At 46.4% G+C, this 17282-nt stretch overlaps 3 protein-coding genes across 3 annotated transcripts; 1 reads left to right on the top strand and 2 right to left on the bottom strand.

Annotated features, from left to right (window-relative positions):
- Positions 1–5111: 5111 nt before the first annotated feature.
- On the bottom strand, positions 5112–6721 carry LOC123128954 (60S ribosomal protein L37-2). The gene is made up of 4 exons (XM_044549077.1): positions 6584–6721; positions 6335–6470; positions 5552–5653; positions 5112–5445 (listed from the first exon to the last, which is right to left on the bottom strand). Exons 1-4 carry the CDS (start codon positions 6584–6586, stop codon positions 5396–5398), a joined length of 291 nt encoding a protein of 96 aa, XP_044405012.1. The 5' UTR covers positions 6587–6721; the 3' UTR covers positions 5112–5395.
- A 118-nt stretch (positions 6722–6839) lies between these two features.
- On the top strand, positions 6840–9081 carry LOC123128953 (nicotinamide/nicotinic acid mononucleotide adenylyltransferase). Its single transcript, XM_044549076.1, has 10 exons — positions 6840–7068; positions 7164–7246; positions 7407–7492; positions 7578–7661; positions 7756–7840; positions 7969–8048; positions 8199–8300; positions 8389–8447; positions 8561–8680; positions 8802–9081. Exons 1-9 carry the CDS (start codon positions 7007–7009, stop codon positions 8673–8675), a joined length of 756 nt encoding a protein of 251 aa, XP_044405011.1. The 5' UTR covers positions 6840–7006; the 3' UTR covers positions 8676–8680; positions 8802–9081.
- LOC123128952 (glutathionyl-hydroquinone reductase PcpF-like) lies at positions 9077–10476 on the bottom strand. Its single transcript, XM_044549075.1, has one exon. The coding sequence runs from the start codon at positions 10420–10422 to the stop codon at positions 9196–9198; it is 1227 nt and encodes a 408-aa protein (XP_044405010.1). The 5' UTR covers positions 10423–10476; the 3' UTR covers positions 9077–9195.
- Positions 10477–17282: the final 6806 nt, after the last annotated feature.

Below are 17282 nucleotides of genomic sequence, written 5' to 3'. Positions count from 1 at the left end.
ATCTCCTCCATGCCCGCGTGCAATTGCCACCTTGACTCGAGCTGACTGACCAAGTTGCAGTACTTGATGACGTCGACCTTGATAGTGTGCCAGCGATACGACAGCGACCTCACGTTGTGTGGTTTCATTCATACTATAAAAATGACATATCATTTGAAAATAAGCTCAATGACACCATGGAGGTCGTGGTATCCGCCATGGAGTTCGTCGACAGGGGGCGGAGTGTACCTGGGTACAAACGGCTTCGGGGCTGAAAGCTCCTTTGGAACGGCGAGCGGGCGCATCGGTGCTGGTTGCGGAGGTCCGGCAATGCCTCTGTGGCGGCCAGAGATGAACAACAATGGCGGCGGAGGTGGAGGGTGCAGATGCAAAGCAAGGAGGAGAAGGGGCGGAGTGGAAGGAAATGGGACCGTGAGGGAGGATTGGGTGGGCTGGGGTGTTAGAGCCCTACATTTCGGGTGTCCGGACTCCCGCAAACCTCCCACACTTTGTCTCCAATTTGCGGGAGAAATTGAATCCGAGCCGCCCCGCGGACCGATACAGGTCGGCGTTGGATGGCTTTCACGGTCTAGACATCGCAATCCGGACGGTTGCGGGAGGTTTACGGGTCCGCCTTGGAGATGCCCTAAGCACCCTATTTTCTAGGGAGCTGAGTGCTCTAGTGTTTTTCCTGGTGTGTCATGTCGGTCCGCCGGTGAGAAGCACTGCTTTGACATGGGTTGTTTGGTTGGGCTTTCGCTAGGTTTGTGTCATTGTGCGGCTGCACAAAGGCAAAAGGAGATCTAGGGAGAGACATTGACATATGGTGGCCATTTCGTGTGGGGTGTCGAGCATGATTTTTTGCAGCTTCCCCATGTCTGAAGGAGGTTCTGCAGAGGTGTTTTTTTGTGGTTGGCCTTCACCTGACCAACTCTGGCTCGGTGTGCCTCTTTTCGTCTTCTCTGTTTGGATGTTGTCACGGTCCTTCTTGGCGTTTGGGTCAACCAATTGAAGCGACAGGCTGGTGAGGGTTTCAGCCTTTGGTCTTCTTCATATCCATGCGTTGCTCTTGTTCCTTGAGATTCGTACTTCAAACTCAATGAGATGCGAGTCTGAGTGATGTTGATTTGGTTGTTGCTCCTAATTGGTTATAATGCCAAAGCTCTGGCCTCCAGGGCCGGTCAAGAAACATGGTAAGCTGACAAGTGTGGAGATTTGATTGTCGAAGTGCCCTATGATTTGATAGATGATTTTTTTCACAATGCCACGGAAGAGCTTATTGAACTTGCCAGGGTAAACCCATAATCATTTTTTTCACTTCTATATTACTATACTAATAAATTGGGAAGCGTCTAAAAAGTCATTGGGATGTCACCTAATTGAGATGTCAAACAAGTTTGGAAGACTGCAACGTTCAGAATTCTTCGTAAAGAAAAGTAAGTTTTTTGTGGGTTCATTTGATTCCTCGAGATGGGTGAAAGAAACTATGATTGAGCTATGCATAATATGCATGGACACGCCCCGCGTAAAATTGATGATTGCTGGAAATTAGATACGTACTCCCTTGTTCCCAAATATAATTATACTAGTTAGGTGCCCGTGCGTTGCCACGAAACCCCCCAAAAAGTCTAGAGGTAGCACTATTCTCGAGAGATGAAGCACAAGTGGTTATGAATATGGTATTTATGTTTGAAGTCGTGTTCTTTGATGGTTCCAGTTATTTGAGTGTTCAGTGACCAACTATGTAATCACATGGTGCTAATTCTTGTGTTGTACATTGACAATGTATGCAATATGTATGTTAGAAGTGTAGCAAATTTCAGTTTATATTGTCCTATTCAAAATACTTCATTGTAGCAAATTATGTACTTGTGAAATGCAAAAAAAAGGCATGTCCTTCGCCGAAATATTGTTAGGATGACATGAATTGGAATATAGCATAATAAGGAAATGGATGCTCATTGATAAATTGAAATCATCAAGACCATGCATAAAACTGCATCTCACAGGGTTAAAGTTAACTTGTATAATGATTGACGCCCTCAAAAATTCTGTGTAGAGTTAAAACTGCATCTCACTGGGTTACTAAAACTCATGGCCTAATCCTTGATTTCAAGTCATTGCCATCACTCAAAGGATTATCAAATGTAACCTAACCCCATAATATATAGAGCATGACTCTGGTTTGATTCAACACTAACTAAATAAATTCTTCTTAATGGAAAATGATTCTCGAATTACAACCTGACAAAGTATTTTAAATTGGCATCTAAAAAGTCACATGACTTCAGAAGAACATGAGGCGACGGTGCAGCTTGAGGTCTGCAAGGCTGGTACCTCGGGATATCTACACACAACATCATCAGTTTACCAATCAGCAAATAGAACACCGTTGCCTAATTTTCAATGAAAAACCTTGCATGCAAAAATTGGGAAAATGAATAACTAAGGACCTAGATCGGTGACAGTACGGAGGGGAAACCTTGACGGTGTGGCTGGGGATCTTCTCATAGATCTGGGGGTGGTCGTGGATGAACTTCTTGGTCAGTATCCATGTACTCAATGATGTAGAGTATGGTCTGGCCCTCTCCTGGGCCTGGCCCTGCTTGAGATCGGGAAAACGCATGAAATGAAGGCCCTACAACAGCATCGGCAACAGAGAGACCTCTCTGAGCTCTATGGGAGGGGGCACACTCCCATCGTCATCCGGAGGAAAATATCACGAACACTAAAGCAAGTATCAAAGTTGTACAACCCTGTACATTGTAATACTAAGGTGCAACAAATTTTTACAAATTTTTGTGCTGTGATCCAAGCTACCTGCTTCCTACTTCCTACCCCAGCAAAAGAAACATCACCCATTTAGTTCTACCTCGATACTCCCAACATAAGTGTGGAACTCAATATTTGACCGACTTATGTTCTAGCTTTTCAGAAGAAGTTTTATTTTCACTTGTGTAGAAAGTAGAAACATTACATGTTACTCAAAATGCCTTGCAACAATACAGAATAATTTTCGGTACAACTATGCTAATACTACCTCATAGTCGAAAAAAGGAACATTTTTTTCCTGAAAAGTAGGCTAATCCCCGGCCTCTGCACCATTGTGATTCATACAACAAAAAAATAGTTGATGCCATGAACCCTGGTTTGACTATTTATGTACCACCTAACAAGTAGGGAATCAAATGGTGTATTGTTGGATTAAGATTACACCAGGAATAAATAATGTTGTAATTTTCATTGCCATGTGATGCCAACATATTTCAGAGACAACTCTAGGTCATATGCAATAGAGGTCCTAGATAACATACAACTATGCAATTTGGCACTGTTTGGCACCACCCAAATAGACAAGAATTCTGTACAAAAACAGTAGTGGCAAAATGACATAATTTTTCGCTAAATTTCAGAAACGATCAGTTTAGTCAGATCATTGAAAATTGGCACAACGCTTACAAATATACTGCCACTTCTAGACCAGCCTTCAGTGTAGACCGTTCCATTACTAAATTCTCTGCAAATTGACATATTTTGAGAGAAATTAGTGTCAGTTCTCTAAAAAAAAACTACATAAAAATAGACATATTATCCACCTTTCTCGTCATGACCCTGCTGCGAAGTGCCCTTCTATCTGAAATCCACAAGAATAATCAAAATCAGAATCAGAGACAAGGGCGGGATTATATCGTGAAATACGCAGCTAATCGAACATGAAGAAAACTGAAAAAATAATCTAGCGCACAAACACTGCTCGTCATGTATTGGTAGTTCGGCATCGGCACCTCCAGAAACGAGTAGCTCTCCTCCGGCCGAAAACCTCTGCGCTTGAAACGCAAGCATACTCATGGCGTTCCTGCTACTGGATAGAAAGCAAACTATTATAATTTTATAAAAAAATACCCATATTTCTCTTCACATTTATAGATAAGGACTTTTCTCGTTTATCTTTATCCCCCACAACCTGAATGTTGAGCAATTAAAAAAGGAAACCTCTGGAACAATCTGGCATGATGACCGCTGCCAGCATCGTCCATTCTCATGCCTCCACTCAATCCGACCATTAATCACCACCACGCCCCACTCCTCACCTTATCTCTTATCTTTCTCGAGATATCATTAGTTTGAACACATGAGATTACTCCCGCATGGGCCAATTACAACAGGTGATATCATTAGTTTTTACACATGAAATTACTCCCGCATAGATCAATCACAACAGATGTTTTGTAAAAAAATGCATCTTGGTGCACGGGCATCTTGCTAGTGTCTTTGCAGAAGTGTGAGTGGCTTGAGGACAATCCATCTTAGCCTTACGTTACAAATATGCAGATGACGTGAAGGTAGACATACCATTGTCACCAACTCACATTTTTATAGGAGAATTGGACGGTCAGATGACGTGAAGGTAGGCACACCATCGTCACCAACTCACATTTTTATAGGAGTAGAAATTTTGGAATGGAGGGAGTACAACCCAAGCGAGGCGGTATAGCGACCTATTTTGACTGTTGAGTCTGTTGACTTTTTTCAAGGCATGATTCATATTTGGGTTTGATATTTTCCGAGATGTAATACAAATGTGTACGTCATAAATAATTTATTTTCCAATATTTTGGATCTCTGCACCAAAATAAAGTGTGAGCCAAGTTAAAAAGAACAGTTTAGCTCTTCAAACAAAGAATGCTAAAAATCTAACATTGTACTCCCTCAGTCACAATTTTTTCGTCTTAGTTAAGACACTGCACTCTAACATAGCAACAAAATACATGACAGTGATCTACTCAAGATACTTAACAAAAGATGAACACTGAGCTACGGCTAAATCACACAATAGCAGGTTCAAAGAAGCATGGCAAAATAATTTTTTTGTCTTAGTTAAGACAAGAATTTTACAACGGAGGGAGTACGAGTTTTGAGTTAGAAAACAAAGCTGGGAAACTCAAAATGACCTTCCATACAATCTCTCTGTTCTGTGTACAAGACAATGTTGGAACTCAAAATGCGAAGAGAGAAATGAACCATTGAGCTATTCACATTGGAAGTTGCATTTTTATGTTCTTGCTGGACCTGCACAGCGTAAATATGAACAGACAAACACTATGTGAGTGACCATGTCATGGTCTATTACATGCATAAAAACTTGACCAAAGATCTCATATTGAAACAACAAAAAACAGACTCGTCACAAATAGCACATTGAACAATAGATGCAGCATCTAACACAGGACATCGACACAATTCAACATTCAAAACTGAAGGATTAACGTCCACGACAATTGTGCAAATAACATAACCAGGCATCATATAGTCTGCCTCTCAACATAGAAACATAAGAGTTCCAGTAGAAAACAACAAAAAAGCTAAGTTTGATGATCAGGGCTTCGCTTAGGGCAACAAATGGAGACTGTCACGCCTAGTTGCCGCTGGAAGAGGCTCCCTTGCTCCTTGGTGCGGCCTCAGTTCCTGCAGAACACATTCACAGGATTGCAGTTTAGCAAAACAGAGCTCACAATGGGTGGATATGCTGGCACATTTTATTAACAAGACTAAAGAGAGAAGAGAAGTATACCCTCTCTGAAGTTGCTCTTGAACCTCCTGGGCACATGGCGCATGTACCTCATCCTCCCGGTGCCGGTGGTCTTCCTCCTGATGGCCTTCACACTCCAGTTGTCTGTTTTTCAAGACAGAATCTTATCAGATGCAGAAGAAACATAACACTTACTAAATGAGAGATGTGCTTTAACTTATAAGAAGACAGTGAGAGCAATATGACAATCAATCTTAACTGCCCTGCACTAACTAAAACTTCATCACTAAAGGCTGGCTACAAATGTGTACTGCTTAGAACAGGATGAACATCTTAAATTTTAAGATCGATGATACATGTGAACAAACAGCCAAGTCATCCACCTTATTAATAGCTCTAGTTGCTGAACATCTATCAGAGGTGTAACAGAGCTAGGTAAGATACTTATATGACAATTCATAACTAGAGTTGGGTCTTGCAGGAATTCCTTTTTACAGTCATTCCCAGCATCTTCAAACTATCATGCTTATGATCAAAGGCTAACACATCGTATCAAACAAGAACTACTCATCACAAATTAGAACCAGATAAAAACTACGGCACATCAAGCCACAGGCGTACCACGTCGAGCCACAGAGCTAGCATGCATGCGATTCTAGGCAACAGCGACGGGGCTACCCCAACAGCACCGAAAACCTAAGCAATCACGGCCTCGCGCAGGCAGCACATACGAGAACCAAGCAACACATCTACCTAAACCAGCTAGGTCGACGGACCGGAATCGCGTGCTAAGATAGGGGAAGGGGATCTGGCCGCGGGACTTACACTTGCGGATGCGGGCGGCGGGGTAGCCGCACGAGGAGCAGGTGCTCTTCTGCAGGTGGAAGCTGCGGCGGCCGCAGCGGATGCACAGCGTGTGGGTCTTGTTCCGGCGCTTGCCGAAGCTGCCCGTTCCCTTCGTCTGCGCAAGAACAACAGCAAAGGAACAGTCAGAACTCGAGATCCATCTATCTAGACGAGAAGGAGCGCCGCGGAGGGAGGAGGCCTCCGCCGGAGCCGCGGCGATCCGCTCACCATTTCGCCTTCGCCTGTCGCCTCCGCGCCGCCTGCGCCGCCGCCGAGGGAGGAGGAGAGGAGGAAGAAGAGAGCACCAAAACCTAGCGGCTCGAGGAGGCGGCTTTATAGAGCCGCGCGGGGCTGCCCAAGGCCACATGGGCCCGGCCCGTTTGATAGGCTGCATCTCTCCGTGGACCTGTTTGTTATTATTCTAGCGGGGCCCCTGGGCATGACCACGGCGGCCCAACAAGGCCCATATCGCGATGCCCACCCACACGGGCACGCAGAGTCCAGCATTCTAAAAAAAAGCCTCCTACTTGGGAATCTTGCTCCAGCGCACGCCGGCCGGATTGCCGGCCTCCCGCCGACGGCGCACCGCAGGAAGAGAGAACCGCAGCGAGAGATCAGCTCGGCTCGGCTGAGGATTTGCAGAGGGCGGCCATGGAGGAGGCGGAAGCTCCTCTCCCCTTCCCCACGGAGAAGCTCTCCATGGATCCAAATCGGTAAGCAGAAAGAAGAGAATCTGCTCTCGGATTTTCTTGGGTTGCTTGATGCGTATAGCTGGACTGATCCCCCGTTCGTTTCTTGATGACGGCAGGGATGGGGGAAGCCGAGGCGGCGTTGTGCTGGTGGCCACCGGCAGCTTCAATCCCCCCACCTACATGCACCTGCGCATGTTCGGTAAGCCTCAATCAACACTTGCTAATCTGCTGCACCTATCAGTGATTCAGTGTGGTACTGTGTTTAGTACTAGTAAGTCTCAAGAACAGCCTAAGAATGGGATCAGCAAAGTGAGAAGAGTACCTCTTACCCCATCTTTTGATGTGTTTCGTTCATATAGAGTTGGCGAAGGATGAGTTGCAGCAGCGAGGGTACTGTGTTTTGGGTGGGTACATGTCCCCGGTGAACGATGCGTATAAGAAGAAGGTACTATGAACTGGAAATGTGTATCGATTTGTGTTCACGGTTGACGCCGTTCTCGTGACTGAATTCGCAATTTGGGGCTGGTTAGGACCTCTTGCCCGCTGCTCACCGGGTTCGCCTCTGCGAATTGGCGTGTGGAAGCTCATCTTTTGTGATGGTTGATCCGTGGGAGGTAACCTCATTTTTCATTTTGCGCTGTCACATAATGTATTTTCAGTTTGGATGATGTGGGTATTTGATGCACACATTCTTGTGTCTTGATACAGGCAATGCAGAAAGGTTATCAGCGCACCTTGACCGTTCTCTCGAGGGTTGCGAATTCTCTGTGCAAGGACAGCTTAGCTGATCAAGGTATATGGCAAGATTTTTTGTTGCAATACAGTAATACCTTCTCTCACACTGTTCAGTGATCATTCAAATGTGTCGGTGCATTTGCCCTGTATATAAATCCGTCCTTTACAACATGCATTTTCTCTCAGGTGATGTCAGGGTAATGCTGTTATGTGGTTCTGACCTTCTGGAGTCATTCAGCACGCCAGGGGTTTGGATTCCAGATCAGGTATAAAACTTGAACATTTTTTGGTATCCACAATTCGACATACAAAATTTGTGCACCCCTTATTTATAAATCACAGTGTCCTATTTAATTGTTGTTTGAATTGCCCTTATCGAAGAAGTAACTTTGATGCACAACCTTTTCTGTTTCCAGGTCAGGGCCATATGTAAAGACTTTGGTGTTGTTTGTATACGTAGGGAAGGAAAAGATGTTCAAAAGCTAATATCCAGCAGCGAGACACTGCAAGAATGCAGGGTGAGAAACTTCTAGCTTGAGGAGCTTACTTACCCGACTGACTGATGATTTTTACTCACATGTGTGTTTCCCCATGTATGTTTTTCAGGATAACATCATTTCGGTTGATGAGATTGTGCCAAATCAGATCAGTTCATCTAGAGTAAGGTGACATTTTTATCTATGTTGCTTCCTGTATAATTAGATGCTATTACTACCTTCAGTTTTTCATTTATTTGATGTATCATTGTTGATTCCTGTATTCATTTATCAAATTGCAGAGAATGTATAAGAAAACATCTCTCAATAAAGTATCTTACTTGCGATGAAGTAATCGAGTACATTAGAGAGCACAAACTTTACATGGAAACAGAAGAGGGTGATACCAAATCATGACAATGGTAATATTTACCTCTACCCAGCAGTCTTTCCGTACTTTCTATTTTCCAGATGCATGTTTTTATATACAATGTCCTCAGTGAGAATCCTTGGTTCTAAAACTTACATTTTATCGCTTCGCAGTTGCAAGCCTTTTGAAACGACCATGTAGCAAGGACTGACACCTTGGGCATCGATGTTATGATACAATCTGAACTATCAGCGACGAGCTACGATTATCTGAAGTAAAAGGGCCTGACTGCCTTATTATTATTAGCATCATGACTGGATGTAAATGTATGGAGACCAGTATGCCATACACAATATTTACTAGTAGAAGGTTCTTGAATCTTCCTCACATTGTTGTCAATGTATCAGTCTTTCGACCAACAGAATATATTGCTAATAAAGCATTTATATGACATGAAACTCTCGGTCACAGTAATAGTCTGCCATTTTGTTTCATCCTCTATATGTACCAAGGTATTATTCAGTAAGTAATTTGATGTGCTACACAATTCAGCTACACTCTGTAATCCTAGCCAACAACACTAGCAGCCGCTCCTAGCTGCCTACCATCAGCAGCAGCAGCAGCAACAGAAGGCATTGCCTCTCTGCCATGAGGCTTCATGAGGGCCTCCCGGCTGCAGCTCGCCGGCACGACGGGCAGGATCCCGCCGGGGTTGAGCGGGAAGAGCGTCCCAAAGTACCCGTCGGCGATGGCGGCCATGTCGCAGGTCTCGGCGGCGCCGGGCAACTGGTAGATCTCCCGCATGTAGGCGTGGAGGCTGGGGTACTCAACCAGCTTCCTCCGGCTGCACCGGAACAGTGGGTTGTACACCAGGTCGAACCTTATGAGCGTGGTGAAGAGGCACACGTCGGCCAGCGTCACGCCGGCGCCGGCGCACAGGTACCGGGACCCGGAGAGGTGGTCCTCGAGCATGTCCAGCGCGTCGAACAGCTCGCCCGCCGCCGCGTCGTAGGCCGCCTGGCTCTGCGCGAACCCGCACCGGTACACGCCGTTGTTGACGCTCGGGTAGATGACGCCGTACCAGCGGTCGATCTCCTCGCGGTGCTCCGGCGGCCAGAGGTCGAGGCCTCCGGCGCCGTCGTCCACGAGCGTGCAGAGGAACTTGGCGATCTCGATGCTCTCGTTGCAGACCACCTCGCGGCGGTCGGCGTCCCAGAGCATGGGCACGGACGCCCGGCCCTCGTACCCGCCGCGCCGGGCGGCGTACACGTCCCGGAGCCTGCGGGAGCCGTAGAGCGCGTCGGGGCTCTCCGGCGTGAAGGACCACGCGCCGTCGTCGCCCGGGACGGCCACGGAGACGGGGAGGCGGGGCCCCAGGCCGAGGAGGGCCCGGACGAGGAGCGCGCGGTGGGCCCAGGGGCAGGGAAGGCCGACGTAGAGGTGGAGGCGCGCGCCGGGGACGGGCGCGGGCTGCGCGACGGCCGGGAAGCGGGACGGGGTGCGGGTGAAGGCGCCCGTGGCCGGGTCGGAGGGCGCGAGCTGGCGCATGAGGAGCCGCCACGCCGAGGTCCAGCCGTGGCGCACGGCGAGCACGAGCTGCGACGGCGGCAGCGCGCGGCCCCACAGCACGCGGGTCAGCGCGGTCAGCGGGTCCTCCTGCGATGCGGCGATGCGGCTGAGGCGGCGCGAGGAGTGAAGGGGCGTCCCCGCCGGTCGCCGGAGCTGGAGGCGGGGCGGCGGAGGCTGCGGGGACCACATGGCCGGAGAGGCTCGGTGCGCCGCGATAGGCGACATCGAGGAGAGAGTGTGGACGAGGACGGAGGGAGAGAGGTGGGTGGGACCGTGGGAGTGGGACGAGGGATAAGGAAGGCCCAACCATCTCACGTTGGGCTTACGCACACACATTCAGCCCGTTTTGCTTGTTGGGTCCCATCTTACCCGAGCAAACAGCCCAAGAACTAGGGTTTCTAATTTCTAAATTTCAAATTTCAAAACAGTTTCTAAACAACATATATTAACTGGTCACGATTCGTCCACAGTTTTTCTTCATGTAAGCTGCGCCAAAAATGCAAAAAGAAAAGCCTGTGGCAAATTAAGCATGTCACACTGAAAGCACCGAAGGTTCTCGAGATTATTATTTTTTGTTTCATGGCATTTTTCGTCTTTGCTCGTCGTTTTCTCATGACGAAAAATGAGCTGCAGGTCAGCCTCTCCGCAACGGGTAGAAACCTTTGCATATGGTAGGTGATTATGAGCCAGATAGTGGAAAGCCAAAAAAGGGTAATATTAAATGTGGCATTCAACATATACTATACCTGTACCCCTGCGAAATCTTATAATAAATTGCACATGTCATGGTTTATAGTATGCGTTGCACTGTCACTATAAATAAAATGGTGTTTATTGTATGCATTAGTGTATTTCCTTTTTCAAATTTATTGAATGTAATTAATATCATCCTTCGATAGCCCCTGGTCGATGGCTATATATACTGCCTAGCACATGTCCTACCTTAGAAACACAGAGCAAGTCCACAACACTATACTCTCAAAGATCAAGTCGATGTCGAAAATGGCGCCATCTGGAGATGCCACATCAAGAAGCCCGCCTGCAGCTAATGCAGACGGACAAGGCCAGCCCGGGGCTCCTGGATTTGATAACCAGGAGATCGGGCCTAAAGAAAATGTCGAGGTGGTTAACTCCCCGGCTCCATCAACTCAAGAGCTCCAAGCACCGCCGCCGCTGCCGCCAGTCGTTGTCCCGACCTTACGCCATGGGCCACTAGTCAATACAGTCATTGGAGATGACATGCCCTTGCAATTGTCTGGCCCCAACACATCGGGCAATGTGGTCCTGACCCAGCAGCCTCCTGGCGAGATGTCAATCAATGGTTCAGAAGTCGCGCCCGTATTGGGGCGTTGGGAAGTCCAGAAATCGAGGGTCAACCATTACCTGAATGAGGCCCAGCGAGATGCGATGAAGTACCTGAATGACAAGGCCCACGAGATGCAGCTCGGCGTTATACGGATGACGGGCGCCTTTGGTCCTGGGATGGAGGTAATTTTACTTATGCATCTGATTTCTACATAGATGTATAGCCAGTAGCTCTCAAGGTGCGGCCCAGAACTAAATCCGGTCTGCACCATGAGTCATGTATCTCAACTTAGCACTTTCGTGCACGCTAGCCCCCGAGCTGGAGTCCGGTTTAACACAAATTGGGTTGTAGTTCGTCTTAATTTTGACTAAGATAAAACAATTGTGCATTAGCCCCCGAGACACAAGCGAGGCAGAATGTCCACCTTGGGAATCAAAATCAAAATCTCCTCGGGAATAGATTTTTTTAGTCAAAATCAGTGATCCAATAGCCCCCAAGACTCAGATCGGGCTGGAGGGCTGGTTTGAGGGTCGATACTCTCCTCGTAAAACTCAAACTTAGATTAAACCGATGTGCAGTAACCCTCAAGACTTAGGTTGCTTTAGCAAACCGACCTTAGGATTGAATCTTCTTAGAGTAACACGTACTAGCTACCTTTGAATTAACGCAAATCCAGTAGCCCTCAAGACTCGTGTCGGGCTGCAAAGGTCGGCCTGGGGATCAATTTCTCTTAGTAGGAGGCCTTATCCATGTTAACCTTCCTGTAACTTGGAATTTTTTTATACAGGCTGCAGCTCGGGACAACAAGCGTTTGGAGAACGAGATAGCCCGGCTCAAGACACTACTCGCCGAAGCCGAGCATAAGAATGAAAATCTCTCCAAAACTCTTAGTGATTCCATGGGTAAGCTCGACTATTCCTACGGCAACTCCTTCCATATATAACTTGCATATTTGCAAAATTTGTGCTGACCACCTCCAAACTTGAATGCAGTAGTTGAAAGGCGTATGACCGAGTTGAGGAACCAGCTCAATTCTAGCAACCAACAGCTCCACGACATCCAAAAAGAGGCCCAAAAGACTACTGCCAAACTTGTGCAAGAACAAGAGGCGTGCCAGGCCGCCCGGGATGCATCCGACCTACTTCAGCAGGAGGTCAAGAAGAGCCAGACTGAGTGTGACCAGCTGAAGGCTGAGAAGACCAGACTGGGTGACCAAATTAAACTGCTCGAGTATAGTCTGAAGGAATCCAACCTCGTCCGTCGCAATGCTCGAGACGAAGTAGAGCAAGCCAAGCAGATTGTCGCTGGTCAACCATATCTTCTCCAATGTCGATTTGGAAGCAATAGCTATGCCGCGCTAACTCAGATTTGGCACCACGCAGAGATCTTCGCCGACCTGCCCCAGAGTGCTGCGAGCGCCCACAAGTACTATCAAGAGCTCAATGATCCTGAGCAGGAAATACTCCGGGCTTTCTGGTCGCAGTTCCAAGAAACCAGCCGGCTTGACCTTCTCCCCGATAGACTGAAGCAAATTGGCGAGCTGCTCAATCTGATCAAGCCAACAATGGAAGAGATATTTATGACATTGTGGCCAGGGGATGACGTTCCGACCAACTTCTTCGACTTAGCAATCCGACTCCAGCGCGCCTCGCCCCAGATAATGAAGTGGAAGTCTTCAAAGAACGAGAAGAGGCTCGCTAAGCATGGGCAACGCTAAAGGCCCACTATCCCTGCCTCGGTCTTGGCCCCATTTGTAGTTGCAAACCCTATGGTTGCCAATGGCGTAGATGTGATGTGACCAAAAGAGCGAATCGACGATGCCAATTATTTTTCCCAATATTCCATGGCACAGGACAATTGCAATCAGTATTTCTTCTTAATCCTCAGTAGTTCTCAATTTACAAAATCTGACCCAAGTACAGAAGATGGCAGCAGCTATTTCTTTTTTTCTTTTTCTTTCCTTTTTGACGGGAAGGCCTTACGGCTGGCAGCAGCTATTTCTTTGCTCTATTCTAGTCGCATGTACGTCCTAATAAAACACCAGCAAAGGAGCACCCACGTTGACAAGAGTAGAGTAGGGCTTTCGGCCTTAACTCCTCGACATCCATCAGGACTGCGTTTGCAACAAAGGAGCACCCATGTTTGACAACTCATCCGAACTAGCAGACAAGCGTAGAGTGGGGCGACGCAGCTTGGCCAAGACACAAGTCAAAAAAGCTCAAGACAAAAAAAAGCTTGGCAAAACAACTAAGGAAGAACACTTAGAGCATCCAATAGATGATGTAGAGGCAAAAATAACTAACTTTTGCACCCCTGAGACCTAAAAACCCACCTCCAACATATGATCTAGATGCAAAAAAAACATCTCTGCCTCCCGGAGATGTAAAATACAACACCTCGAGATGCAAATTTGCATCTCCACCTACATGAGATGTAAAATCGGCGGTCACTCGCCAATTGCCCAACTGCCTTCATCCGGCTTCCGCCCGTTCGAGCCCCCACTGTTCACGGTTTTTTCTAAATCTTGAATTTTTTTAAAAAATATAAATTAAAAATCATCATTCCTTCAAAAATTTAAAGATTACAAAAAATGTTATAATTTTGAAATAAAGTTAGCAAATTGAAAAATATCCACATGCTTAAAAATATTCATGAACTTCATGAATGACCCCCCCCCCCCTAACAAATTAAACGGGGTCCATTTGGAGAGAGAAAACATCCAAGCTCTTCCAAGGCTTCAATTCTTGAGAGCTTAGTAATTTAGTAGATGCTAGTACCCCTTCGTTCCTGCTCTCTTGTGAACTCACATCTAGGGTTTCCCTGTCTCTCGCGCCACCGTCGGTCCTCCTCATCTCCTATGGTCCTTGGACCATGAAGGCGCAGTGGATCCCGACCCTTGCCAGTGGGAGGGCTCCGTTTTTAGGTGCTCTTCTGAGTTTTGTTAGGGTATTTGCCGTGCTTAAGAAGACGAGGAGTCGGCGGCTTCTTCAAGATGGAATAAGGTCCTCCCCGCCTAGCCCCCGTCCCAGTGATGTTTCAAGCGTCGTTGGAAGGCGTGTGGAGGTTTATCTTCGACGAATCTCATGGGATCTGGTCGGCGTTTGTCTTCGGTGGACTTGACTGGTTCTGCTCCGTTCGTCTACGTTTGTGTGTCTACAGGTTGGATCCTTCTGTTCTACACCTCTCTTCATTGGCGGTGGTTGTTGTTCTAGTGCGCTGGTCTTATGGGGCCTTAACACGAAGACTTCCCAACTGTCTATTACAACAATGTTTGCCTGACTCCAAAGAGGGAGGGGCGATGACGATGGCACGCCTTCAACTTGCTCCATTGTTTGTATTCGTCACTAGCTGGTCTACGGACCTATATGTAAAATTTACTTTTAGTGTTATTTGTACTACCTTGACAGTGTAGGAGGGGTAGCTTTGATTTAGGTTATTCTTCCACCGATGAACAGATCGGCAATTGAGGGTCTCTCGGAGCCGCCGCTGGATATTTGTTGATTAGCTATATTGAGGCTTTGTGAATTTGATTCTAGATTGATTTTGCAGTTTAAATTTCTACAGATCTATTGAAGATCATTCATGTGCTTCTTTTTGTTGGATGTGCGTGTTGTTTTTGTGGTGACTGCATCTAAAAGATCATGAGTGCCATGTCACCTCAGGTCAAACAATTGACATCATTGTGTGACATTGTACCATGAGAGATTGGGAAGATATTTGCGTTGTCAAAAGACGGGAGTGGCGGGACATATATACCTTCACGATCATGAATATTCACTCTTCTCTTCCAAGTCTGCACAAAAGTTGACCATGCCGGATATATGCCATCAGCAAGGGAGTAGCCCATGTTGTATTGACGCTCATTGATTTCAAAATTCACGGGAGGTGGCTCTCCAACTGAAAGCCTTGAAAATAGATGAGATCTTTGCAGAACATTCTGATAATTGTCAGATCCTAGGAATCCAAAATATGATTGCCAAAGCCACATGTCATTTGATGCCACACCTTTTAGAATTGTAGTTGATTTTTACCCTTTCATTTGAATTGTCCATGCAGCGCAAAGCTTCCACTTCTAATGCATGCAATCGATACTTTCAAGCATTCTTGGAAAGCCTTTCGATGCACCCATCTAAAAAGTCTTGCAGTGTCCTCTTCATTTGGTGCTCGGATGCAGACTACGGCTTAGCATAGTGGTGAAAGGAGGTTGATGCCCTCCCACCCACCTTGGTTCAAGGCATGATACTTACAATTTGGATTTGTTGCACCAATTATATTGTAGGGGTTTCCTTACAGTCTTTTTGTCAAAAAAAAAGTTGGAGCTATTCTTCTCTGAATATCCCAACGACGGACTTTACAAAAAAAAAATCAAACTATCAATGCAAGTACTCTATGCCATTCCAACCCAATCATCAATATATCAGCTCGACAACCATATGCAAGCATTCACACAACCATTTTTTTTTCAAACTACTGTGACCTTGTTGACCAGCTGCATTTCTTCTTTGTTGAAAGAACAGATAGTGATCTTCGATAACACAAGCAATGCGCAAGAAGAAAACCCATTAACATTCAGAATATTCTTCTAAAAGTCTAATCATATACCGGATTCTCACCAACGTAGTTATCTAGTAGCTTGTCATGACCGGCTTGCTTGTTCTGAAGAAGCACAAGCTGACAAGGCACTGACCGTACCCACTTCGGCTTCTTAGTTTGCCATCGTGTCTCCATACAAAGCGATCACAAGTTCGATTTCTTCATCCTCATCGGAGGATGAGTCCTTGAAAAAAGATTGTACAACAATGTTCATCTACGGAAAAAATATGAGCAAAGATGTTGTCATACATTTTTTGGAACATAGAAAATGTGGGTCCAGAATATCTCCGAATGCCTTAGCTGCATGCGTAGGGTTAGGAGCAGGGCAAGGAAGGACGCTAGAGCGGGGAGGAGGCGACGCGCGTCAGGGAGGACACCAGAGCGGGGAGGAGGTGATGCGCGACACCGGCGAGGTGGCCTCGTAGTGGTGGTGTGGCAGCACGGCTTTGGTGCAGGCGAGGAGCTGAAGTTTTGGCACGCCAAAAGTTTAGTGAAAGATCATCTTCCCATAAACACACGACGTGTTTGAGGATAGTTTAGAGGATCCCATAAAATTATTCCGGGTTCAAGGGAGTTGTTGAAAAGCTTTTTTGGCCTCAACTTCCCCTGACTGGCAATTTTGAGATACGAAAGTTGTTGGAGTTGCTCTTACTCTGAGAGCACTTATTTTTCAATACATGGGATGTTTTTTGGGATACAGGAACTGATCGAGTTGCTCTAAGTTGGAGTTAATAGTGTTTTTTTCTCAGACACATGAGCTAAGTTCTTTTAAGGATAGTTGCTCTTAGTCGAGCGTTTTTCTTTAGTGATACGGAAACTGTTGGAGTTGTTCTTAGCCGAGAGGACACGAAAACTGTTGGAGTAGCTCTTAGCCCTTTTGGTTTTAAGGGAAGGGGGGGGGGGGGGGGCTAGGTTTTATTGATCAAGTTGAAACCAAACATGGCACCCCTTATTCAGAGAATTCAAAAACTTAGATAAACTATTAGAAGTGCATGGATGAATCCGAATACATATGAACCCATTTTAAAAAACAAATTTCAAAATGCCCAAAAAGTTTCGGCCGGTCGCGTGTAGGTCGTCCGATTCGATTATTTTAATCCGTCTGATCGTCTACGCACATCGTTCCTTTCTTCTTCCTTTTTTGTACGCTGGTGGCCCACCAGCATCGCCCGGACGTCGCTTGTCC

The sequence above is a fragment of the Triticum aestivum genome, chromosome 6A (assembly GCF_018294505.1).
Source record: "Triticum aestivum cultivar Chinese Spring chromosome 6A, IWGSC CS RefSeq v2.1, whole genome shotgun sequence".
Lineage (NCBI taxonomy): Eukaryota > Viridiplantae > Streptophyta > Magnoliopsida > Poales > Poaceae > Triticum > Triticum aestivum.
This window is presented reverse-complemented; position numbering and strand designations above follow the sequence as displayed.